Source organism: Scleropages formosus, chromosome 20 (assembly GCF_900964775.1).
Source record: "Scleropages formosus chromosome 20, fSclFor1.1, whole genome shotgun sequence".
Classification (NCBI taxonomy): Eukaryota; Metazoa; Chordata; class Actinopteri; order Osteoglossiformes; family Osteoglossidae; genus Scleropages; species Scleropages formosus.
Window position 1 is genome coordinate 3,258,251 of NC_041825.1, and position 27,150 is coordinate 3,285,400.

Sequence of the window (27,150 nt, forward strand, 5' to 3'; positions counted from 1 at the left end):
ACCAAGTAGCGCTGCTGTCTCACAGCACCTGGGTGGTGCGAGAGGATATGGGTCGATCCCCACTCAGTCTGTGTGCAGATTGCGTGTTCTCTCCATGTCTGTGTGGGTTTTCTCTAGGTGTTCTGGTTTCCTCCCACATTCCAAAGACATGCTGTTCAGGTTCGCCCATAGTGTGTGAGTGACAAAGTGAGTGTGTGTTCCACTGATGTATGGATGAGTGACCCAGTATAAGTAGTGTATCTGGCAGTGTAAGTCACCGCGGTGAATAAGGTGTGTGGGCTCATAACACCACATACAGTTCATTGAAAGTTGCTTTGGAGAAAGTGTCTGATAAATAAATAAATGTAAATATCTAATAAAGAGCATGTTCCCGATACCCTGGCCTGACTCTGGAGCCTGCTTCCGGTAGCTCTTTGGAAGAATGCTACTATTAAATAACTTCAGTAAGTATTAAACCACTTAAAGCAGAAAAATATCCAGAAAAGCAACAAACAATGGTAAAAAAAATCTACAGATTACAGTGAAACCCAAAGAGAAGGCAGAAGCCCTAGTACCTGCTCACACACACTCAGATTCTGTGTTTTACATACACAGAGCTCATTGAAAGTCGCTTTGGAGAAAAGTGTCTGCAAAATAAATGCTATGGCCTGTAATTACATCAACAATTTATGTTTTATGCAATGGAAATATGGAATTTAATGTTTATTTGCTTGCAGCATGAATGTACTTTTAGCTGCTGTGAAAAAAACATTAACACGTTGCTACCCAAAATCACTGTTAACTATATGACATCCTTCAGAATGATTTCTGCCTGCACTGTGGCAGAAGCCAGTTTTTGCTTGTTATTTTGTCTTTTGCTTGTAGTTAACTGGAAACAAACTCAAATTATTTGGTGGTTTCAATTTCACAACTGAACTATTAATATTAAACACAGCAATTGCTACTAAGCCCCAAGAGTTTTAGATGGAAAACAGTCTTCCCAAACTATTCTCAAGTTCTGGATATTTGTGTAAAATTTTCAGCTATAACAGTAAAATTTTTTGCATGTGTATTTCAGTTCCAGATAAATGTGTATATACGAAATGGGTTTCATATAAAATATATTTCATTAAGTAATTTGTTTTTCATTAAGGATTAAATTTCATCCATGACCATAAGAAGAGGTGGGGAATGTCCCTCATCATTGTTCAAGGAAGCCTAATTTACACACCCCAATATTTATGCATAACTCCATTGAGTATTTTTACTAATCTTTTCTGGTCCTTCACAACACCTGAAAAATTGATGCACCGCTCATCTCACCTTAGTTACAAGGGCAAATAAGGTCCTATAAGGTGAAAAAGCAACTAAAACCAACTATTAGGAACAATGTCCCTGGATTTTCCTGTTCTAACTACACTGTATTCGAGTGACTTTATTGTATTTCTGGGAAAACAAAGGGAACACTACTCTATAGTGTTTAATAGATCAGAAGCATCTTTCAGATTCTTATCATTTTTAGTCAACCAGCTGCATTTCCTTCTCATCCTCTCTCATTTAGATGCATGTTGCTTCTTTCTTGGGGTTTGTGTGCCTTGGCTTCATGCTGGCTGAGGTTTGGGGTAAGTATTATAATTCACACAATCCCATTCACAAGTTTGAGTACACTATTACTCTGTAAGAATAATAATTGGTTAAAAAAGTTCAACACAATATCAGCCACCATCTTCCCACAATTTCTACAACTCCCAGAGCTGTAGGGTGCTTGTAGGTTGTTCGCTTTGACTCTTCTGTCCAGTGTATCCCATACATATAGTGTCCAGGTGTCTCAGGTACTCTTCACCTTTTGACTGGTGCTATATATTAAGTATTCGTGGTTAGTGTTGTAACACATGTTCTAAGAAAAAGTCTTTAAGGACAAACACCTGAGTTGAAGAAATACCTTACAGATAAAGTATGGGCAGAGCAAGAAGTGGAAATATTGGGTAGGAAGTGCTGTTAGTCTGAAAGTAACCAATAAGTACTCTATTTACTATGTACTTATGACATGTCAATATCAACAACTCTTTGTATTAACTTTTAAATCATTTTTGCATAGGCTCTTCACAATCATCAGGGGAAACAAGCTGTACTGGTGAGTTCTAAAAGTGGAGATGACCCATGAGTCTGTATTTCCTTAGTCTTCTTTTATCTGGTCTCAAAAATAATTAAACATGTCTGACACTTTATCGGAGTCTAATTCCGAGACTGGATGCAAAGGGAGGGGAAATATATTGTAAATTAAAATAAAGTCTAGATAAGAGGTAGAAGGAAAAACTTAGATAAATTATTTATTCATTCAGCCAACACTCTTCTACAATGTTTGTATACTAAGGTACCACCCAGTTATTTTCTGATGTACACAGTTTGGCCTTTATTAGTGGAGCAGTTCAGGATGCATTCCTTGGTTAGGGATACAGCAGCAGCAGGCGGGATTCAAACCAGAGTTTTCCAGCTCCAAGATGACAGATCTAACTACCAAAGTACATAGAACTAACAGAAAACTACAGGTCTTTGTTAAAATAGGAATGTTCCCCATCACTGTCCTAGAGTAATGCAAAGTTGGTTTGACAAAGAAATTTGTTTAAGTAGCAAATGTGGCAATGTATGAAGTCTTCAACGGCAGAGTTATTAAAAAGTTGTAATCCGTATGTACATATTTAAATTTCTTTTGACAGCTGTGTTACAGAAACTTGATGTATCCATGTATGTATGAAATGTATGAAATGGAAATAACCCACCATTACATTTAATAATAGCTTATTTCTTACTCCTCATTTAGAACATTCATGGTGTTACCAGGGTTGTGGTAAGGACACATTTATATAAGTACTTTAATTCACGAGGCAACCAATTTCTCCTTTCTCTTACTTCAATAATGAGCTGATGCTTTTATCCGAAGGATGTTACACATTAACCCGTTTGCACAGTCACGTGTTTCATTGGAATGATTTTACCAAGCTACTTATATTAACAGTTAAAACAACATTTTTCCTTCATTTATGCCAAGTGTCAGATTTGCTTACATATGTATGGAGCATCTGGCCGTTGTTGTAAAAAATGTTTTGTCACTGTTTTAATTCTTATTTTACTTTACATATAACAATATTGTTCTGTCCCTGCAGTGAAAACTCCATCTCAGTGGGAGCACATTTGTGATTCCAAATGCAAAGGAACCAGGCAGTCGCCAGTCAATATCGACACTGATAAAGCAATATTTGATTCAAGTCTCACAAACTTCACCTTCAGCAACTTCTCATATCCACACAGCATAAGTCACCTTGTAAACACTGGACACACAGGTAAACAATGCAGACATTAATAATAATAATAATAATAATAATAATAATAATATGTTAACAGTTAATTCGTAGGTCATTTTCATTACCTCATAACTTTTTTGGACACAGAAGTGGAGCCCACACTGACAAGACTATTTATCAATCTTCAGATAAACCATGTGAAAACATGTTGTTGAAAAATACAGTTAGTTTTGAGCGAAACTCTGTAATTGATTCGCTGACTTTATTTATTTATTTTTTGTATGATTCAGAGTATTATGTTGAAACTGTCCTATGATTTGTCTTTCTGCTAACCCCCTAACAACTCCTTCCCAGTAAAATGTGTGTTGGAGAACAACGTTGTGACGGTGAAAGGGGGTGGTCTCAGGTACGAGTATGCTTCCACTGAGCTGCACTTCCATTGGGGCAACACAACATATCCAGGCTCTGAACATTCAGTCAACCAAAACAGGCACCTGATGGAGGTGAGATATGGAAGCAGCTAGAGATTCTTGTTTTACCATACAGTTTCGCTGGCAGAGCTGCAATGTCTTTTTTCCTGTGTTTGGCAATGAGTTTAAAGTGGAAATAATATTTAGTCTTTTTTTCTGGGAAAGGTATATTTTATGATATGTGGTTATACATTAAAAGTCCTGTTCTCTGCATTTTTCAGATGCACCTTGTAAGCCTAAGGAAAGGACTGACGGTACAAAACGCAGTGGAGGATCCTGAAGGAATTGCAGTCCTTGGATTCTTTATTGATGTAGGTTACAGTAATAACATAAAATTAAAGCTCACAGTTCAAATGCTTCTTACCACTACAGGATTGAAAGGGGTTGAAGACCGGTTTATTTGCGTAAGTCGAGGGGTGTGTGTACTCATTTTGTATCTCTGTTGTACATTTTGGACAAGGTAAGAAATATCTGAATTGCACACCTGCTGCTAACCAGAGACTATTTCCAAAATTGTAATGAAGACAGAAAGGGCTTGAGGTATTCCTTGATGCTGAACTGTCTGGAAAGGAATTAGTGCCAGTTATTCTGATTTAGGGGGGTGCGGTGGCGCAGTGGTGCAGTGGGTTGGACCACAGTCCTGCTGTCCGGTGGGTCTGGGGTTCGAGTCCCGCTTGGGGTGCCTTGCGACGGACTGGCATCCCGTCCTGGGTGTGTTCCCTCCCTCTCTGGCCTTACGCCCCTGTGTTCCCGGGTAGGCTCCGGTTCCCCGTGACCCCGTATGGGACAAGTGGTTCTGAAAATGTGTGTGTGTGTGTGTGTGTGTTCTGATTTATCCCAATATTCTGGTAGAGATAATGTTTTCATGGAGTTTATGTGACATGTTCTGCTAGGGAAATTGTGTTATGATAGTGAAATCTGTCCTACATTACTCTACATAAGCAGCAGAGGTCCCTCTCAGTACAGTACAAACTGTTAGGGATGCTATCAGTCCGATATCATGCACTATGGTTTAAAAGAGCCCCAGTCTAGGTATCCAAGTATGTTACTAAAAGAGTGAAGGTATCTTTAGATGTTCACTTCTGAATATGTTAATTATGACACACATTTGTGTGAAATGATGTCTGAAAATTACGCTTTAAGAAAATACAGAGAATTCATGAAACTACCTACACTCTTCAAGAGTGTCCACCTCTCTACCTGTATATCAAAATAGCTGTGTGTGTGTGTGTGTGTGTGTGTGTGTGTGTGTTGTTGCTTTGGCATCCCCTCCAGAGCATATCCTGCCTCACACACTATGTTGCCTGCACGGACTGTGAACCTCTGTGACTCTGATGAATAAATGGCCCACAATTATTCTTATTCTTATTTTTGTTGTTTTTTTCAGTCTAAAACTGCAGTTAATCCATTCTGCATAGTTCATTATATTTAAAAAAAACATAGGAAACAAAGAAAAGCAGGTATTTATCTCCATCTGTGGAACAGGTCTGAACAGCAAAATGAAGTTACTCATTTGTATTGATATTCGGTGTTGATAATACAGTACTGTACTTAAGTCAAATGACAGCACTGCAGTTTTTAACTGTAAAATATAAACAAAATGACAGTTGCTGAGGTTTGGTGTGAGGTTTGCTTGGGGCTCGGGTGCCAGAACCAGAGGCAGAGGAGCCCAAAATAGATGTCTGTAGAATTTTTACGTCACTCTGATGTATTTTTCTTCTCACATTTCTATCAGGGCACCAGTGACAAAGAAACACCAGAAGCATGGAAGAATCTGACGTCACACCTTGTGAAAATAACAAATATAAGTGAGTGACACAGGTTGAGCAATGCAAAATACACCTCTGAACAAAAAGAAATCAACTGTGCATAACATTTTACGTAATTCCCCTGTTCATTCCAGCAAGTTTGCTGGTAACACAACAATAAGATTCCTCCCAAACTAGTTCCTTCTTAGATTCTACGTTTGCTACAGAATAATTTTCTCTTTTCTCCTGTGTTAGGCACTAACATCACCATGAATCGCGTTGTGTCTATCAGCGATTTGCTGAATGGTGTGAATCTTAGCAAGTTCTATCGCTACAATGGGTCCTTAACCACCCCTACATGTGATGAAGCCGTAGTGTGGACAGTGTTTCAAGAGCCGATCAGTGTCAGCAAAGATCTGGTGAGAATCAAAGAGTAAATGTATGATGACTAAGCCATTCTGTCACTTTATTAAGAATTACCTAACTGTCTGGTCCAAGAGCAATGAAAATTATAATTTTTATATATCGCAATTATATTACTTATAATATTGTGCATAAACCATTTCAGTTTCATTTTGTCTATGTTTCTTTTTTCCCTTTTTTTAAATGCTGAAGGATTTTGTAATCTGTAATCTGTACATTGAAGTAAACAGGGTGATTCTTTGTTTAAGCAATCAACAAAAAGCGACCCACGTTGTCTCTTTGCCTGTTGCCAAGTACAGAACAGAGGTTTGCATTTAGGAAAATAAAAGCAGTATTGTCATGTTACATGTAGGTAGCGTCATCTTCTTGAACTTGTTTTAGAGCCAGATTCAGCGTATTTGGCAAGAAATGCACAGCACTAGTCACATACACTGTGCTCATTTATAAAGCCCATCCAAAGTACAGTGAAGAATTACACTTGCATGATATGGGAGACCATAAGAACTATAAGCCAGTCTTTCTCCTTAATGTAGATTTTAAATTTTAAAATGTTTATCTTAGTTTTACTTTTTTTTACTCAGTCATATTATTCTAAGGTATGGCAATTAATGCGCTTATTTGGAGTGTAAAGCATTTTCCTGGATGTACAGCGTACTTATTCCTGAAACCTGGAATTCTTAGAAAGTATTTTTATTTACTATATCCCATATTAAGGTTGTTTACATAACCTCACCATGCAAAAATTAGAGCTACCTATTATTATATTAAGCTTTTTTTGGCTGTGTAAATAGTAAAGAAATTTGAAAGTGACCTGAAGTCAACAAACATCAGGCATGCTAATGTGATTAATCAAAGGCACCAGATGAGATGTTGTGGAGATTACTTTTTATTTTCAGTAATTTCATATGATTTTTATGTTTAATATTATTGGAAGTTAATAAAAAAAAAAATAAAAAAATAGTGGTGCTAAACTATATAGTGGTGCTGATATGTAGTGGCATCACATTCACCCCACCTCACACCTTATGCTTCACAACACAGCAGGCCACCTCAACCTCACTCTGGACTAGAGGTGGTCTCCTAAAAGGAGTGCTCACTATGAAAGGGAAGCCTTGCATACTGGAAGGATATAGATATTATTTACAGTTGCGCGAATTGCAGTGTCTTCCCGTTATCCTTTTTAGATAGATCAGTTTCCGGAAACTATGAACTACCAGAACATCTATCGACCCCAACAAGATCTCAATGGGCGGAAAGTGTTATCTTCCTTCGTAACCAATAGTAAGAACCAGTGTTTCAATGCTTTGTGTTACAGTCTGTTCTCTGACACTGAATTATGGTGTCATTCAGGGTGAGAAGATTATTACGTGAATTAATCTGTAGTATTTCCTTTTCCCCTTCAGGTAATTCAGGTCATTCATGGTGCTACAATGGCTGTGGTAAAGAAATTATTATTTCCCTGTTTCCTCTACAAGTGCTGAGATTCACCACAGTCATTTTGCCAGTTTTTACACCATGTCTGTGTCATGGCCAGAACTGACCGTCTCCCACTGGGACACACTGCACGGTTCTTATTGTGGAGGCAAAGAGCAATCGCCCGTCGACATCCACACCAGCGATGTGATCCCTGACGCAGATCTTAAACATTTCAACTTCATCAACTTCAGTAACCCACATGCCATCGCCGCCCTTGAAAACACGGGGCACACAGGTGAGGCACACGGCATGACTATCATATCTATATATCTTCATGTGACAGAAGACATTTAATCTTATAAGATTAACTGGTATGGACACAGTTGCAGACAGAATTATGTTGAGAATGTGTCTAAGAAGGTAAAAAAAAAAAATTTGGGACAGCTGGTGGTGTAGTGGTAAGTGCTACCGTCTTTGGCCCCAGAGGGTTGAGGTTCAATCCTTACCTCTGGCTGTAGTACCCTTAAGCAAGGTATTCACCTTAAACTGCTCTAGTGAAAATTACCCATCTGTTTAAACAGATAAATGAGTTTAAGCATGTAAAAATTGTGACCTTAACAATGTGAGTTGCTTTGGAGAAAAGCATCAGCTAAATGAATAAATGTAGATGTCTAGAAGCTTTGCCCTTACTTTCCCCCTTGGGGTCACAGTGGGCTGTGTGCTGGTGAAGAACAATGTAGAGATCAGTGGAGGTGGCCTGAAGGACCAGTACTCCACCGTCCAGGTCCACTTCCACTGGGGAAACGTCTCGGACTCCTCGCTCGGCTCTGAGCACTCTGTCAACTCCAAGAGGTATCCGATGGAGGTAATAAATGAACAAAAGTCCCTGTTTTTCCACAGTAACTGTACTGTTTTGCTCTCATTCTTATTTGCAACTGTCTTGTTTTTACTTCCACCTGAACTCTTTGGGGCCTTTGTGGTACAGATGCACATTGTTAATGTCAAGAAAGGCCTCACAATGGATGAAGCAAAGATACAGCCAAATGGACTTGCTGTGCTTGGCTTCTTCATAGAGGTATCCACCACTAATAATTCCATAATTAAACTGCATGGTAATTCATACTGCATTAATTTATCCCAATATAATTATGCAATTATACAATTTTATTAGCTCTTTGTTTTCAGTTTAAAGCTGAAAGAATTTAACATTTTTTCATATTTTTAAGAAAGGTACTGGGTGCTTGTGATGCACTTTGTTGCACTTTGTTTATTTTTACTTCATTCTTCTCTTGACCTCATACTTAGTCAGTAGATGAACAAGTGCAACACAAGAGTCACAGGGAAACTTCCTCATATCAGGTGATGAATACTGAAGAAAAAAATTGCTGGAAGACTCTGACCTCATACTTTAAAAAAATACAGAAGAAAGGTATGGAATGGGGAAAACCCTTCTTGCTCATGTCAATATGGACTGTTATCCATCTTGCCATCTTTCATTATGAAATATTTAACACGTCAGCTGATGAAAAAAATTCCTGCCATGAAGCACAAATATACTGAACTGTGATGAGCAAGTACAGGAAAATGTCTTATCAGAACTGCTCCAAAAGTTGCGTTATGGAAGATTAATGAGTGCAAGGCAATGTACTGAGTAATACGAAATCATAACCTACAATGGACAGCAAAGTGAAATAATGAAACACACTTACAACCCTTAGAGAGATTCGCTCAACAAAAGGAATGAATGAACACTTTTCAGATGAAGAAATGAACACAGTGAATAGACAAATGGTATTTACACATTATTCAGGAGTTACTGAACACAAGTTCAGCTCTGAAGGAGGGGTACAATTTTTTACTATTTTAGCATTTTTTTATAAATTGCTGTACCTCGGAAATGTATACAATTGTTTTTTTTGGCAACCTGGGTCTGGAGTTACAGCAATGAATGTTTAGATGTTTGAGACAGAAACCAAAAGGACAGGAAATTCTTTTGAACAAATCCACACACACACACACACACACGCAATGTCTATAACCGTTTGTCCCAAGCTGGGTCGTGGTGAACCGGAGCCTAACCCGGCAGCACAGGGTGCAGAGCTGGGGGGGGAGGGGACACATCCAGGACGGGAGACCAGTCCATCACAAGACACCCCAAGCAGGACTCGAACCCCAGACCCACCAGAGAGCAGATCCTGGCAAACCTGCTGCCCCCCCCCAATAATGATCCATGATCGTGATCCATGATTGTAATCCATAAACAAATCCATGAGAGGACAGCTGGTAGTGCCGTGGTTAGCGCTATTGCCTTTGGATCCAAAGATTGCAAGTTTGATCCCTACCTCTGGCCGTAGTGCCCTTGAGTAAGGTATTTACCCTAAATTGCTGCAGTAAAATTACCCAGCTGAGTAAATGATTGTAAGCTTGTAATAACTGAACCATAACATTGTAAGTTGTTTTGAAGAAAAGTGTTATCTAAATAAATCATTCATTTGACTGTGTTGCCCTTCAGCATGGATGCAGTGCTGTGTTTTCCTGCAGGCACTAGAGTAAATGCTTCTTTCCAGGTCTCTCACAAACATTTTCTGTGTTCCTCTTTCAGGAAGCACAGTTGAGCTGAATGAATCAATTTCACTGGATGACTTGATTGGAAATGTGGACCGTTCCCAGTATTACCGTTACTCTGGGTCCCTGACTACTCCCAGCTGCAATGAGGGTGTAATATGGACTATATTTAAACAACCAATCAAAGTGAACAAGAACTTAGTAAGTAATCTGACTTTAAACACCGTACTGCATGTGCTATGATGGTAATAACACTATTAATAATAGAGACAATTTATTCTATGGTAGTAGAGGGGCGTGGTGACTCAGCAGGTTTGGCTGGGTTCTGCTCTCTGGTAGGTCAGGGGTTAGAATCCTGCTTGGGGTGCCTTGCGATGGACTGGCATCCTGTCCTGGGTGTGTCCCCTCCTCCTCCAGCCTTGCGCCCTGTGTTGCTGGGTTAGGTTCTGCTTTGCCGCGGCCCCACTCGGGACAAGCGATTTCAGACTGTGTGTGTGTGTGTGTGTGTGTGTGTGTGTATATACTATAGTAAACTCATTGTCTAGGTCACAGTGATGCAGAGAGTATCCTGGAAACACAGGGCACTGTGCTAGTTGAAGTACATGCTGGGGAGGATGCCACTCTATTGCAGGGTATCAGTACAACACAGCCGCATAAAATGTAAATCTGATGAAGCATTTTCAGAGGCTGAGATGTCAGAACATATAATGGAAATAGTCAAAATGTATCAATTACATTTGCATTTACTCATTTAGCTGAAATAATCAAAAATTTATAAATTTTTAAACTTTTCATTATACTCAAATTCTAGTTTATCATGTGGCAGGACATTTAACTTAATCCTAATTAACTTTAAGGGATAATATAAAATCTGGACCTCTTTCTCTCAGGTTGTTTCAATATTCACTACTTTTTGACTGTTTTTCTCTCTCTTTCACTGTCTACTATTTTATATTCAAAAGACAAAACAGTTTTTCAGTGAGAAAATGATAACCATTGTCTGCCTAGTTGTACACTTATGTAAACTGGCAGGGTGTGCAATATTCTACATCTTAGACACCACCTTTTGGGAACCAGCCCTTTAAACACCAGATTTCAATTAGCCTTTTTCTCTCTGTGTTCTGGATAATAGTGTATGATCTCTATTGTCTGCATGACTAACCAAGCATTCTCATGTCACTCACAGTTGAAGTATGACTAGTACACCCATTCTTTAGAGGACATAATGAAGCAATAATGTTGATGCATATGTGTGTCGACTCCATGCATCCGGTGTAGTCACTGCAAAGAATTCTTTAAAACCAACATCATTTTAGTTAAACTAATTTTGTTTGACATTCACAAACTACTGACAACTTGCAAAAGAAAAATACAGTGATCATCAAGTGCCCAAGTTGAACAAACTAAAAGCAGAGTTGACGAGCAAACCATAAGATTTGGTCTAAATTAAAAGTCTAAATTAAAAGGTACTTCCAAATAAAAAGACATGGAAAAAAAAACTTAATCCCTCTAAAACGCGTCAAAACACCAACTGATTCATCTAACATAACAAAATTATCATCAATAATTACGCTCATTTAATACATCTGAATCTGTCCCTTATAATCAATTCCACTTTAAATAAACAGCAATTGGCAGCCTGCTCAAATTGCTGGAACATAACAGGGACCTTTTGTTGCTTCCAACATGAGACAGCACAAGACTTCATCAAATGCTCCAGTCTAATTCTTTTAACACATGTTATCATCTGGATTCTTAAAGGTCATATTATGGCCCAAAAGTAAACTGCAGGACCCAGAGCTCCAGTACTGTTGCACTGTGTGTTGCCAAGGACAACAAGTCTGATCTGCTTACATGTATGTCCCTCAGGTGAAGATGTTCCCGACCCAGATGGGCTACATCAATATCTTCCGGCCCCAACAGCCGCTCAGCCACCGCAATGTCTACACCAGTTTGGCTCCAACTCACAGCAGACCCCTTGGATTCTCACTGTTCATGGCCCTGCTGCTGGTCCTCTGCGGGGTGAACGTCCTTCAGTGAAGAGCAAGGAACATCTTAAAGATGGGGATGAGAGATGTTAGAAGGGCTGAGGAACAAAACTGAGGGATTCTACTAAGTGCAGGTGGATAATAAGAAGGACAGAAGTGGTAGGGAGAAACATATTAAAAAGAAAATTACCATGTACCAGGGGAGATGCGCTGCACTAATATGTTAGAATTACATGAAACACGAAAATTTAAAATAATTACAGTTTTCAAAATATTGTTATGAAAAAGCTACAAATAATTCCACAAATGTCCAATAACACTTAGCATGAATTAATAAAATTATAATAAAATTAATTTATATGAATGAGTGCTGACATGAATGCGTGATTTATAGCCATGTATAAAATCAAACTCCAGGCAGTACTTACTTACAGACCAATAAACCAATACAGCGAATGATATGTACATTATATTTACATTTACGTTTATTCACTTAGCAGAAGCTTTTCTCCAAAGCGGCGTATATCTCAGAGAAAATACAATTTGTGCATTACGTTAGGAGAAAGGGAGACATAGTTACAGACATGTGATTCTTAAGTAAACCTATTTTGTTTCTTTCCACTTTATGCACCAATGTTCATCACATGAGTAGGTGCACACAACTCAGGATAGACTAACCCTTATCACAATCCTACAATTTTTTTAAAAAAAGCTACACAAACATTAACGTACAATACAGGAGTACTGGCTGTGTAAAGGCTTATCTGGGCATGATCATAAAGTTACGGTGCATGAACAGTTACACCATACATGAGCTGGAGAGCTCTTGGGTGAAGTGAGTCTGGAAAAGGTGAGTTTTCAGACCCTTCTTGAATGTAGACAGAGTTTCAGCAGTTCTGAGTGGGAGGGGGTGGACATTCCACCACATGGAGCAAGAACTGAGAACATCTGTGCTTTACCTTTTGTGCGTGGGACCCCTGAGCGAGCAGAAGTAGGCAAGCAGAGTCGTCTTTTTGGGGTGTAGTGGTTGACCAAGTCTTGTAAATAGCTGGGAGCAGTTCTATTGATACATTTGTAGGCCATGACCAGTGTCTTAAATTTGATCCCAGTACCTATAGGAAGCCAGTGCAGAGAAGCAAGTAGGGGAGATACATGCGAACGCTTCGACAAGTCAAACTCAACTCGGGCAGCAGTGTTCTGTGTCAGCTGTAGAGGTTTGACAGAGTGCAGGAAGACCACACAGGAGAGAGTTGCAGTATCCAGACGGGATGTCACCGTGGCCTCGACAAGTAGTTGGGCAGATTCACTCGTGAGGTAGGGATGGATCCTGCGGATGTTATGCAGGATGTATCTGCAGGACTGGGTTGTGGCTTCGATGTACTGAGAGAAAGACAAACTCGAGTCAGTCATCACTCCCAGACTCTTAGCCGAGGAGGTAGGCGAAATGAGTGATTTGTTCGGTTTGATTGATAGATCGTGACAGCATGAGTTAACAATAAGTGTTAAGAACATCCCACACCAAAAGTAATATGAACATCCAGCAGCAATGTAGTAAACACAGAAAAAAGACAAACAAAATGCTTTGTCACCAGACACACAATAATGGAAAGACTGAAAATTAAGCCTGAAAACGTAGCATATTGAAATATTTTGCGAGGCACTCGGCAAATGAAAAGGGACTGTAATGACTTTATGTCATGGGGCACAATGACACTGCACACTGCAGAAAGTGCACAAACCAGATTGAGCGTTCGTGGAATTTGACAAAGTGAAAGAGAAATGCATTGAAGACGTCAAAACACTAAATAAGGAGATACGTTTATCCGGAATGTCATCTGTCCATGACCATCACGTCTCTCTCGGACGCTCCCAGACTCGACTGGAACGGGCCTCTTATTCTAAGACGACTTTTCGTTTGGACTTCAGAAGAAAAACCAAGAAGCAACGAGCGGCTGTCACATTTCCGCAACACCTCACTTTCATTTCAGTCCAAAAATGCATAGCCTGAGCTGAATTTTAAGGATAACAATGAATTCTTACAGGAAGTGTTGTGCAAAAGTGTCTTTAAAGGATTATGACACTTTTTGAGTTCTTCCCATTTAGCAAAGCAATGACTTACACTTTTTGAGCAGTTACACAAATAAGCAATTAGGGATGCAAGAACTCTTCTTGGCAGGCATGCTTTTATATAGTTACACAAGTAAGCATTTTGATAGTCAGCAAATCATTATTTACAGAGATGCTTTTACACAGATTGACAAGTAAGCAATTCGTGTTACAAAGCAATTTTTTATACATTTGCTCATCTCAAATATCATAGATATGAAACGGTGTTAACGCGTGCCTTTTTCTGGACGGGTAAAATCAGTATTAAAGAAAAAAGATGCCCAGGGTCTCTGTATCAGGTTACTCAAAAATCGTTTTCCTTTGTGTCTGTGTTACGCCAGCCAAAAACAAAATGCGTTTTACCACACGTCAATGTTACTTTTTCTGTTTCTGTTATTCGTTATTCTTGTTGTTGTCATCATGCCACCTAAGACAAAAGAGATCTTGAGATCAGCAACAAATAAAAAAACCATTAATTAAATACACGGCATATACGCAGTTCCAAGAAGCAATCGCTGGCGTCATGTAAATAAAACTGAATGGGTCAAACACAGGATGAAGGTGTCAGCTAATTGCTTAAAAATTATTGTATGTTGCTGAGGAGAACAGTGTCTGCAAAATGAATAAATTTAAATGGTATTATAAGAAACAAACACATTTGTTGCTCATCAGAAGACATGACAATGAATGTTTGAAGTTTCACATACTTAAGACCAATTGCTTTTGAATGTTCAAAGCTTGACAGTTGTTTGGTACAACAAAATCGCATAGCGGAACAATTTCAAATTAGGGACATTTCTTTTTAAAGGAACATCATTTTGGGACTTACAATTTAAAAAGCAGAAGAATGCAAAAGAATACTTAGTACAGTAAGAGTATAATTAATCCACATTTTCTAGGCAGTGGCTTAGAGTTGCATGTCCTGTTTAAATGTTAATGTGTCACACCCACATTGTATACTGAAGTGACGAACAAAGGCTGAACGTGTCTGAAAAAACCTGAATTTATTTTTCCTCATAGTCTGAAGTTTATATCTCACAGCAGTACCAGCTGAACAAGTCATCTGAAATTTTTTCAATGGTTCTTACACTTCATCTCACACAGAAGTAAAGTTGTTATTCCAGGAAGGTTTGGCTTTTAATTATAATTAATTACTATGTCATTTACAAGAAACCTGTGCAGTGAACTTTAATTTGTGACTCAAAAAAATCATATTAGTCCGGTTCTGTGACATTTCAGTTCTCGGGTGATGCAGGTGTAGGTTCTCTTCTCACCAGGTAAAATAAGGTAATGTTTCACTGATCAGCAACAACAATAAAATCACTGAGAGGTGAAGTGAGTAACATTGATTATTTCATTGCAGTGGCACCTGTCAAGGGGTGGGATATATTAGGCAGCAAGTTAACAGTCAGTTCTTCAATTTCATGAGTTGGAAGTAGGAAAAATGGACAAGCGTAAGGGTGTGAGCAAATTTGACGAGGGCCAAATTGTGATGGCTAGACGACTGGGTCAGAGCATCTCCAAAACGGCAGGTGTTGTGGGGTGTTCCTGGTATGCAATCGTTAGTACCTACCAAAAGTGGTTAGGGTTAGGACAACCGGTGAACTAGCAACAGGGTCATGGGTGCCCAAGGCTCACCGATACAAGTGGGGAGCGAAGGCTAGCCCGTCTGCTCCGATCCCACAGATGAGCTACTGTAGCACAAATTGCTGAAAACTTTAATGCTGGCCGTGATAGAAAGGTGTCAGAACACACAGTTCATCGCAGCTTGCTGTGAATGGAGCTGCGTAGCTGCAGATCGATCAGAGTGCCCACCCTGACCCCTGTCCACTGCTGAAAGCACCTACGATGGGCATGTGAGTGTCAGAACTGGATCATGGAGCAATTAAGGTGGCCTGGTCTGATGAATCACGTTTTCTTTTAGATTACGTGGACGGCCGGGTGAGTGTGCGTCTTTTCTACCTAGGGAAGAGATGGCTGCAGGATGCACTATGGGAAGATGGCAAGCTGGCGGTGACAGTGTGATGCTCTGACTAATGTTCTGCTGGGAAACCTTGGGTCCTGGCATTCATGTGGATGTTACTTTGACATGTACCACCTACCTAAAGACTGTTGCAGACCATGTACAGCCCTTCATGGCAACAGTATTCCCTGATGGCAGTGGCCCTGCCACACTGCAAAAATTGTTCAGGAATGGTTTGAGGGACATGACAAACAGTTCAAGGTTTTGTCTTGGCCTTCAAATTTCCCAGATTTCAGTCCAATCAAGAATCTGTGGGATTTGCTTGGAAAACAAGTGCAATCCATGGAGACCCACCACACATTTATATAGCTAATGCTTTTTTTTCCCAAAGCTGTATAAACGTTGAGCTTCAAAAGCCCTTTCACATTGACTTTACTCAAAGTTAAGCTGGAATCACCAATGAAAGCAAGTTTGAGATGAAGTTGAACTGCATTTCATGCAGATTTGACTTTAGCCATCAGACTGTTTCTTTTTTCTATGGATAAAAATATGCAGAAAATGTATTTCCAAGTGAGTGCCACGCGACACATTGTCGACACGCCCGCTGAGCAAGTACTTGTGATGAGCACAGCTTGTTCTTCAGCATCAGAAAGTGTGAAAAGCCAGGAGCATGCCTTGTCCAAGGGAACCTGTCTAACTCTGTGGGGATCCCTGGGGACTCCTCATCACAAGGGCAACTTCCACCTTTGAGAAAGGAGGAACATATAGAACCTGGGGTTGAGCTGGGGCTTTTATTATTTAAAACTGATCAAATCTTATCTAAGGCCAGATGTGCCAAGATTGACTCCACCGCATCACAATACTATCCAAAGAATGTGATGCAGCAAAAAAAATAAAAAATCTCAATTTTTTTCTTAAGTTTGCAGAGCAGAAAGGAAGAAGTATTTCTTTATAAGAGCAATTTTCTTTCAACACATTTCAGGTCAAAATATAAGCCAATAAATATTGAGATTGTTTTGTTTTAATGTAGTAGCAGGTGTTCCTCACACCTCATCTGAGGTGACCTTCCACCCAAGGGGTCCCACCAACACGATCTCAGTTAGGCCGCGCGACACCTAGGTTCTGAGTGCAGGTACGAATAATGGAATTTAATGTCAATTTAATTTTCATGAATGAGCTCATTATTGGGGGGGCGCGGTGCCGCAGTGGGTTTCGAACGGGTCCTGCTCTCTGGTGGGTCTGGAGTTTGAGTCCCACTTGGGGTGCCTTGCGACGCACTGGCGTCCGGTTCTGGGTGTCTCCAGCCTTACGCCCTGCACTGCCGGGCTAGGCTCTGGCTCCCCGGGACCCCGCATAGGATAAGCGGTTTCGGATGATGTAATGTGGGATTACTATTATTATATGAACCAAACGTGTTCTCAGTTATGACCCCACGTGCCCATGGCATCGCGAATTCAGTTTCAGAGCCTGGAACCGATGCCAGGGTGAGCCGCACGTGCAGTTGGTCCCTCCGGACAGGTGCCCGCATTGACCGAGAGGAGCGCATCGTAACCCGATACCTGGAGCTCCTTCTCCCGGTGTCCGCGGCGCGAACGGCGCTGGCACGCGCAGGCGTCGCGCGCTCAGAACAGGTGCCGCGACGCCTTGTTACATCACCAGGTGAGAGTGCGCGCGCGACAGGTGAGTGCAGGGTGGCATCAGAGCGAAGAGGCGTCGGGTCACACTGTGTGTGTGTGTGTGTGTGTGTGTGTGTGTGTGTGTGTATAAAAAGGGGGAGAGCGGGACACAGACAGAGGGAAAGGTCTGGAAAGAAAGCCTGCGAGGTACGATCATCTTATCCGTTATCCACACTGAGAATTTTTTGCGGCGCTTTGCATTTTCGCGCTTGAAAATCTTTATGTTCTGCATCCGTGTAATAATTTCCTCTTTATTTGTATTTTTCTTAACTTTTTTTTTTTTCTTTTTTTCAACGTACTTTTGTACTTATTATGTGATGTATTTTGACGCCTAGTGTTTTAGTCGGGTGATGATGACCCTGTTAATACGACACAGTGCGGGCTGGAAAAAACTGACGCGGTGCTTTTGTTTCTTTATTTGTTTATTTGTATCCACCCCCCCCCCCGACCCCAGATGATTGCCGTCATTCTAACTGCGCTCCTCGTGCTGACTGCGCTCGCGCACTCCGCAAGCGGGGAGGCCGGTGAGTCCCCTCAAACAAAGTGCGCGCAACACGAGCATCGTCTCCTTCTCGTCCTCCTCGACAGAATTCATTCGGCCCGTTGCTCCTGTCCACATAAATAGCTGTACAAACAAAGTGGCAGCGCGTTGCCTTTTCGCTCCGCATCACTTGAGTCGCGCGCGCGCCCTTTCCATTCATGCGCGATAATAAACAGCAGTTGAAGATCTAGCGAGTTCCGTCGTTCTTGCAAACTAATCCTGCCTGAGAACACAATCAACTTTGCTTTCACGTCCTCTTCGGTCGCAGTTTTGTGATTTAATTATTTTTAAATGTTGTTTTGCAAGAAATTGCATTAATTTAACAACCTGAACCTGTCTTCCTTTCAGCCTGGTGTTACCACGACAGCACGTGCAGTAAGTACCTTGTTTTAAGCCATTCTGTGCGCCACTAGGAGATGTAGATCGTGTCCGAGCTCTGATTCAGTATAGCTGTAGCAGCTCCAGTTGTTTTAACATAAATTTTTCCAAATCACAAATTTAAATTAAAACAAAAAATGTTTTTTTTCTTGGTCACAACTGACCAAAATAATAGCGACAGTTTTGGAGAAATGATCTCTTACAACTTGAGTTAAAAATATTCTTTTCAACTGATAATGACCTCCTTTAATCGAGACTCTCTTCTGTGGTAATATATCTTTTACGGAGAAATAGTTCCATTTATGGTTTTTTTTTACTTGGTGCCTTTTTACTTTCTGTCAGATGACACCGTCTGGGCCTCACTTCCAATTGGTTACTGTAATGGGACCCGGCAGTCACCGGTGAACATCGTCACTGCCAGCGTGCAGCCCAACGCCAACCTGACCGCCTTCAACTTCACCGGCTTCAGCAGCAATAGCACCATGAGTGAAATCACCAACACGGGAGAGACTGGTGAGCTTTTCTCAGCATCATCGTACATTTGTTCCTTCAGCTGATGATCATGCGACAGTATTAAGTTACTGCTCAGTTTAGGGTAAGTACCTTGCATAAGGGAACTGCAGTAGGAGATGCGATTCAAACCTGAGACCTTCAAGTGCAGAGGCAGCAACTCCAACCCGCTCTGCTTCCTGCTGCTTCTTGGCTTTTTGAGAAGCACCACAAGTTGACATTTTAAGAGAAGTAGACGTCTTACATCTGCTTCTCATTCAGTTCAGGTGAAATTGCAAACGGGGAGCGTGAACATTAGTGGCGGGGGGCTCTCCACAACCTACAATGCCCTGCAGTTCCATCTGCACTGGGGCAACGGCAGCAACGTCCCTGGATCGGAGCACACTGTGGACAGCAAGAGGTACCCTATGGAGGTAACACAGTTGTCTGCTGTTTTATTTCAGAGGGTTTTTTGGCAAAGGAAGTTGTCTCAGAGTCGTCTCTGTGTTCTCCTGCAGTTACACATGGTCACGGTCAAGCCTCAGTACAACGGCAGCATAACCCTTGCAGTCAGTGACCCAGAAGGCGTGGCAGCTTTTTCCTTCTTCATCGAGGTAAGCAATGCGACACACTTTTGTGTAAATGCTGTTGATCTCATGAGAAATAAATTGAAATATCTGGATATTTCAATGCTGTTCGGTCTTTGCATGATGCCTCGGTGCAACATTTGAAGAATAGTATTAAAGTAAAACATTTGGGGTGATATGATACAGTACAGGTCGCTCTCGACTGATGGCAGCGCTCCGTTTCAACGACAGCGTCGTAATTCAGCTTAGTTCACAAATTCCTCGTAATGTATTATAGAAATAATAAGGATGTACAAAAAAAGGACATTCATCAGCGTAACAGGTGAAACTCTCCTCCTGTGTCAGATCCAAACGTTGCGACACAAAAATAATGCGGTCAGGCTGATGGGACGGCCGTCCTAACTCTGCGTGGTCACAAATAAGTCGAGGACTATCTGTGCTTATCATGTTTTTGTGCTCGAATATGTTTTTTTTTCTTCTCCATCAGGGAAAAAATGACAGCAATCTACCTGCAAGCTGGAATACCCTGACATCCTACCTTTCCAATATCACACAGGCGGGTGAGTGGTGAAAATAAAACAATGTTATGTACCGTGAATCTTCAAAGGGAATCTGTTGGATCCTTTGTTTATTATCACTATGTCACATAGTTTAAAGCATTTGGAATAATCATAAAAAAAAATTATTTTAAATGGTATACACATATTTTAGCATGTCGTTTTGATAAATGATTGTCTGCAAACCAATTTATACACTTCAGGTGATACTGAAAAACTGAAATGACCTCGTTGGTTTTTAGGTCAGAAGGCAAACATTAGTAGTGGTATCTCACTCGATGACCTGCTGGTTGGAGTCAACAGAACACAATACTATCGTTACCTTGGTTCCCTAACCGTTCCTGACTGCAACGAGGCCGTGGTTTGGACCGTCTTCAAGGATTCAATCAAAATCAGCAATAATTTGGTAGGTTCACGCGTTCATTTGCTCTCCCTGGCATATAAAGTGTGGATGGAGTGGTGGCGCAGTAGGTAATGCAGGTGCCTCACAGATCCCAGGCGCCTGGGGGTTTGAAACCAGCTCAGACTGTACGGTCTTTGCATGGGTTTCCTTTGCGTTCTCTGGTTTCCTCCCACAGTCGGAACACGTTCTTCAGGTGAGACTCTAAATCGCCCTTTGTGAAAGAGTGTGGGCAGTCGCTCCGTGACGGACAGACGTGATGTACACACTCACACCCTACGCCTCTGGAATAGACTCCAGAGCATGACTAGACAAGCAGTTATTGATGATGGTTGTATTCTGTACCCCATTAAAATAAGAGCGTAAGTCAAAAAGTATCCGCAATGTGGTTTTGCACTGTTTACCAAAATATTGCATATACTTTTTTGACTAGACCTTATACTTAGAGCAGTAAAGTATAAATTATTGTAAATTATTGCAGTCGTTCGTTTATAGTCTTTGTAATAAGAAACCCAGTGAAGGTACTGATAAGGAAATACTTTTTAAAAAATTTCCAGTAGGCTGTAATGTAGTTTTCAGGATGACAGTTGTGAACAGAACGCGATATAGTATTAGTCTATTTCTTTTATTAATATGTGTTATCAAACAAGACTTTCAGCTTACTTCATACTTATTAATTTGTCTTTTGGAAACTTTTCCAGTTTATTGTTTGGGCCTTTGCAATTGAACTAAATAGAAATATAAATAATGCAATAATGAGTAATAGTGACTGATAATTTTCTCCTTTTCTTAATCCTTGCAGATTGATCTATTCAGTGCATCTGTTTACTTTAATACTTCCCCTCCCCTGCTGATGACCAACACCTACCGAAGTTCCCAAAAGCTCAACTCTAGAGTGATCACGTCGCAGGTTTCCACTACCGCTGTGACTGTTACACCTACAACTGCTAAACCTTCTTCATCTCCTCCGTCAAGCGCCGCGCTGACACTTCCCCTCCTGTGCGCCATCCTGCTGTTCCACCTCTTCCCAAAGTAGGGTGAAGTGCCTGGGTTTTTACTACGGTGTACTTCACCTGGACACTCCTGAAGCTGCTTCGTATTTAAAGGTGACTGACGGGAAAACCTTTGAATAACTCGTTGGAAAGAAGGATCCTGGTGTGACGTCATTAAAGTCATTACCAATTATTTTTAATGAACTTTTAATAAATACATGTTGTATTTTGGATGGATTGTTCTTTGGTTTCTTAGCCACAGGTCTAATCAGAGTCATGATTTTTTTTTCTTGTTTTTGCAAACTACGTCAATATTTTCAGCAGCACTTTAGGCGAAGCAACACATCTTCAAATTGCTGAAAGAGAAGAAAGAAAAAGCAAAAGCAGAATAGAGACAGACTGATGGATGGTGGAATTTTGTTTTATTAACTTTCTTAATAATGTTGTATGGCGACAGAATTGAAAGAAAGCTGAAGGAACTTACGAGCAGGGTGCGGTGGTGCAGTGGGTTGGACCACAGTCCTGCTCTCCGGGGGGTCTGGGGTTCGAGTCCTGCTTGGGGTGCCTTGCGACAGACTGGTGTCCCATCCTGGGTGTGTCCCCTCCTCCTCTGGCCTTATGCCCTGTGTTGCTGGGTTAGGCTCCTGTGACCCTGTATAAGACAAGCAGTTCTGAAGGTGTGTGTAGGAACTTGTGCCTCAGCTATGTCATGGTCTGAAGGCTTTTTCTCCACAATAACGTGTTATGAAAACAGAAGAAAATTAAAACTTTTTTAAGAAAAATTCTGTCAAATGTATTTTAAAATGTAGTCTATTTTATATAGTTAGCAAATTTGTTTGAGAATGAATGATTTTAAAATAATAATAATAATAATTTGTTTCATACAACAACATCACCTAGTGGAACAATTTCAAATTAGGTACATTTCTTTAAAAAGGATCACCATTTTGGGAGTTACAATTTAAAAAGCAGAAGAATGCAGAAGAATACTTAGTACAGTAAGAGTATAATTAATCCACATTTTCTAGGCAGTGGCTTAGAGTTGCATGTCCTGTTTAAATGTTAATGTGTCACACCCACATTGTATACTGAAGTGACGAACAAAGGCTGAATGTGTCTGAAAAAACCTGAATTTATTTTTCCTCATAACCTGAAGCTGATGTCTTACAGCAGTACCAGTTGAACAAGTCGTATGAAATTTTTTAAGTGGTTCTTACACTTCATCTCATACAAAAGTAAAGTTGCTATTCCAGGAAGGTTTGGCTTTTAATTATAATTAATTACTATGTCATTTACAAGAAACCTGTGCAGTGCCTCCCTTGTGAAACTTTGATTTGTGACTCAAAAAATCATATTAGTCCAGTTCTGTGACATTTCACTTATCAAGTGATGCAGCTCCTTCTCACCAGTTAAAATAAGATAATCTTTCACCGATCAGCTGCAACATTAAAATCACTGAGAGGTGAGGTGAATAACATTGATTATCTCTTTACAGTGGCACCTGTCAAGGGGTGGGATATATTAGGTAGCAAGTTAACAGTCAGTTCTTCAATTCCATGTGTTGGAAGCAGGAAAAATGGACAAGCGTAAGGGTGTGAGCGAATTTGACGAGGGCCAAATTGTGATGGCTAGACGACTGGGTCAGAGCATCTCCAAAACGGCAGGTGTTGTGGGGTGTTCCTGGTATGCAATCGTTAGTACCTACCAAAAGTGGTTAGGGTTAGGGTTAGGACAACCGGTGAACTAGCAACAGGGTCACGGGCGCCAAAGGCTCATTGATGCACGTGGGGAGCAAAGGCTAGCCCGTCTGCACCGATCCCACAGATGAGCTTCTATAGCACAAATTGTTGAAAACTTTAATGCTGGCCGTGATAGAAAGGTGTCAGAACACACAGTTCATCGCAGCTTGCTGTGAATGGAGCTGCGTAGCTGCAGACCGATCAGAGTGTCCATTGTTGACCCTTGAAATCTAATGAGTGCAAGACAATGTACTGAATAATATGAAAACATAAGCTACAATGGACAGCAAAGTGAAATAAGAAAACACATTTACAACCTTTAGAGAGATTCCCTCAATACCAGAAATCTCAGTTCGATCAAGAATCTGTGGGATGTGTTTAGAAAACAAGTGCGATCCATGGAAGCCCACCACACATTTATTCATTTAGCTGATGCTTTTTTCCCAAAGCTGTATATACGTTGAGCTTCAAAAGCCGTTTCACGTTGACTTTACTCAAAGTTAAGCTGGAATCACCAATGAAAGCAAAGTCTGAGATGAAGTCGAATTGCATGTCATGCATATTCGGCTTTAGCCATCATACTGTTTCTTTTATCTATGGGTAAAAATATGCAGAAAATGTGTTTCCACGTGAGTGACACCCGACACATTGTCAACACGCCCGCTCAGCGAGTACTCGTGATGAGCACCAGAAAGTGAAATTTATTTTAATAGAAATATTGTCAAATGTATTTTAAAATGTAGTCTATTTTATATACTCTGCACATTTGTTCAAGAAAGAATTAATGATTTTAAAATAAAATCGAAAATGTCTGTACAATGCTGTTCATGCTTTGTTTTAAACCAGATATTTATTTACTGTGTATTTACACAGCCTAGGTGATTTTTTTGGGGGGGGGGTCATTCTCATGGTGGCCTGTTCTCTGCAAAGGTGAATTACTGACATAAACTCTAATTCTGGTGGGAAGTAGCAGAAAAAAAAAGACATTTTGTTAACTAATCTTATCGTTAATCTTACTGAGGGACAATTTTTTAATTATAATTGATAAAGTCGATAAAGTCAAATGGCACCGCGGGTTTGGGTGTAGGTTTGAATGTGGCTCAGTTTGGATGGAGTTTTTGTGTTTTCTCCATATCTTTGTGGGTTTCCTCTATGCGCTCTGGTTTCCTTCCGCAATCCAGAAAAATGCAGTTCAGGTGAATTGGACACTTGTGATTGCCCATAGTGTGTGTGTGTGTGTGTGTGTGTGTGTGTGTGTGGTGGGGGGGGGGCTACTATGGAATGGGCTGGCATCCTGCACAGGGTGTACCCCTAGCTTTGCGCCCACTGATCCTGGGATGGGCTCTGGACTACGACAACCCTGACCTGGACCAGCAGTTATCAAAAGTGAATGAGCGAGAATTCATAGACTCCCAACACCTGATGACACACCATGGGAGTTACTTGTAAATGCGGGTACGAGTGTATACTGGTGCTACTTCAATGAGTCCATGAGAGAGAATATAGAATGATATCATTAATCTGCCTCCATTTGTTACTAAGACACTCTAGTTAAGGTGCAATAAAAGGGACAAAAGAACATGGCTCAAGCTGAACAACATTCTGGGTAAAGTGCGGTGACTGCTGTTTACTAACCCTTACCCTAACCCATGGACAACAGAGGAATGAGAAAGACGTCAACATCTGAAAGTAAAGTTGATCTCCCTCATTTCCTGTTAAACATGTGGCGCTAACCTATCATGTCCAGAATCCTTATGCTGTTCATCTAACACCGCCACCAGACCAGCCTGTTCCCAAAAATGATCCATTGTTTCACTACGGTGGTGTGCAGAGGGTGTGAATCACAGTCCAGAGCCTGTTTCTGTGTGATGTCTTCCAGGGAGTCCAGCTTCACTCCACGGTGGAACCTGACCTCCTGATTAGATTATTAATCCTTTTGGTATCAGCTTCACCGGTGCAGACAGCCAGAACATCAGCACCAAGGACCTCCACACTCCAAAGGGCCCGAGTTTCCTTGGGAACGACGTAGCTGGTAGTAGAACAGCTAGAGCTGCTGCTGGACCCAAAGGACACAGGTTTCAATCCTGCTCCTCGGTGCAGTAACTGTGAGCAAGGTACTTACCCTAAAAATGAGCCAGCTCTATAAATAGATAGATAGTTGTCACTTTGGAGAAAAGTATCAGGTGAGGATGACTCTGTCCCTTCCTGTACTGGGTCTCTGTGTTACATGAAACCAGAGGCGATGAGCATTACGGAACTTGCTGTTTTCCTTTTGGTCACAAACACCCACACCGTGGAGTGTCACAGGTAGATGGAGGTGCAGTTGAGCGAATGCCGACTCATATTGACCACTCGCACCGTTTTCGAGATAAGCGAAGTGGAAACGCAAGTGGTCTGCTAGGACCTTCATCGCTGCATGTCTGGGGGGGATTCAGACATGGGGAGAATCATGCAAACCCAACCCCACAGCTCCAATCCAGTTTAACCCAGCTGGTAGAAGAGTGGTTAGAGCTACTGCCTCTGGATCCAAAGGTTGCAGGTTTGATCCCCACTCTTGGCTGTAGTACCCTTGAACAAGGTACTCACCCTAAATTGCTCCTGTAAAACTACCCAGCTGTATAAATAGGTAAATAATTGTAAGCTTGAAATGGCTGTCACATTAAGATTGTAGGTTGCTTTGGAGAAAAGCATCAGATAAATGTTAAAGTGCAGTGTCATACAGTGTCGAAATATGCAAACTGCACATGTATGACCCCTGCTTTCCTGGTGAGGTGTAGAGGTCTTTAAAGGAGAAGCTCTACTACATAACAAAGGCATGTAGAAGAATGCTGCACTGACTGAAAGACTGTGATTGAGAAATCTGACAGATGTACTTGGTATTGGTCCATTCTCTCATTACAGTGATTGTAGCTATAATTTGCAGGTGGATTTTCCATCTGGGTGGGGGGGCTTGTACCTGCTGTTGAGATCCCATTTGGGAGGCCATTGGACAAAAGAAAGGTGATGGAGGCCTTGAGGAAAACAGCAGATGTGGGAACACAGAGGTTAGTGGGTGTCTGTTTATGTTGGAAAGCTGACTGTTGGGTGGGACCAGATTTTGGTGTCATTCTCCCAAAATTGAATGTTTTTATGCTGAAGTTTTGACCCTGAGGTGACAGACAAAGGTGTCAAGATTTTCAACAGTATATGTGTTGCAAATTTATTGATGGAATGTGTGGGGTGCGTGAAACACTTAAAGATAAGCGCACCTGCCTGAATACTGAACGTCTGTGACAATATCACAAGGGACATGACGACTACTGGAATATTACTCTATGTCGGCTGACAGAGGAATGCAGACACGTGAAAGGAGTAAAACGAGCCCTGAATGGGGGTGAGATGGTAAGAGCAATGAAAGATGCAAGACTGTGATTGAACCATAGTTTGAGGAAGAACAGATTCGTAGAGTCTGACTCTATGAGAGATGGAGTTAGATACACAGATCAATTAAGGTAATCACTTTCATACTCTAAGGTTATGCCCCAGGGCAAAAACTTTGGGTGAATGTCAGTTCAAGGTGATAAAATGGAATAAGGTTGAACCTCACCTCTGGCTATAGTGCCCTTGAGCGAAATACTTACCCTAAATTGCTCCAGTAAAACCTAGCTGTGTAAATGGGTAAATAATTGTAAATTGATTAACACTGTAAGTTGCATGCTGGGGGGGTGAGGTGGCACAGCAGATTTGACCGGGTCCTGCTCTCCGGTGGGTCTGGGGTTTGAGTCCTGCTAGGGGTGCCTTGCAACGGACTGGCGTCCCATCCTGGGTGTGTCCCCTCCTCTCCCAGCCTTA

The 27,150-nt window shown here is 41.0% G+C and overlaps 2 protein-coding genes across 2 annotated transcripts; both read left to right on the top strand.

Moving 5' to 3' along the window:
• The first annotated feature begins 1,582 nt into the window (after nucleotides 1-1,582).
• Nucleotides 1,583-12,109, top strand: LOC108925143 (carbonic anhydrase 9-like). Its single transcript, XM_029246956.1, has 14 exons — nucleotides 1,583-1,601; nucleotides 3,144-3,320; nucleotides 3,636-3,784; nucleotides 3,973-4,062; nucleotides 5,487-5,559; nucleotides 5,755-5,918; nucleotides 7,107-7,203; nucleotides 7,326-7,361; nucleotides 7,457-7,633; nucleotides 8,049-8,203; nucleotides 8,324-8,413; nucleotides 8,644-8,767; nucleotides 9,941-10,104; nucleotides 11,773-12,109. The coding sequence occupies exons 1-14, from the start codon at nucleotides 1,583-1,585 to the stop codon at nucleotides 11,941-11,943; spliced, it is 1,686 nt and encodes a 561-aa protein (XP_029102789.1). The 3' UTR covers nucleotides 11,944-12,109.
• A 5,627-nt stretch (nucleotides 12,110-17,736) lies between these two features.
• ca15a (carbonic anhydrase XVa) lies at nucleotides 17,737-21,811 on the top strand. Its single transcript, XM_018736891.2, has 9 exons — nucleotides 17,737-17,783; nucleotides 18,091-18,160; nucleotides 18,526-18,552; nucleotides 18,898-19,068; nucleotides 19,327-19,478; nucleotides 19,563-19,658; nucleotides 20,119-20,191; nucleotides 20,431-20,594; nucleotides 21,391-21,811. The coding sequence occupies exons 2-9, from the start codon at nucleotides 18,091-18,093 to the stop codon at nucleotides 21,622-21,624; spliced, it is 987 nt and encodes a 328-aa protein (XP_018592407.2). The 5' UTR covers nucleotides 17,737-17,783; the 3' UTR covers nucleotides 21,625-21,811.
• Nucleotides 21,812-27,150: the final 5,339 nt, after the last annotated feature.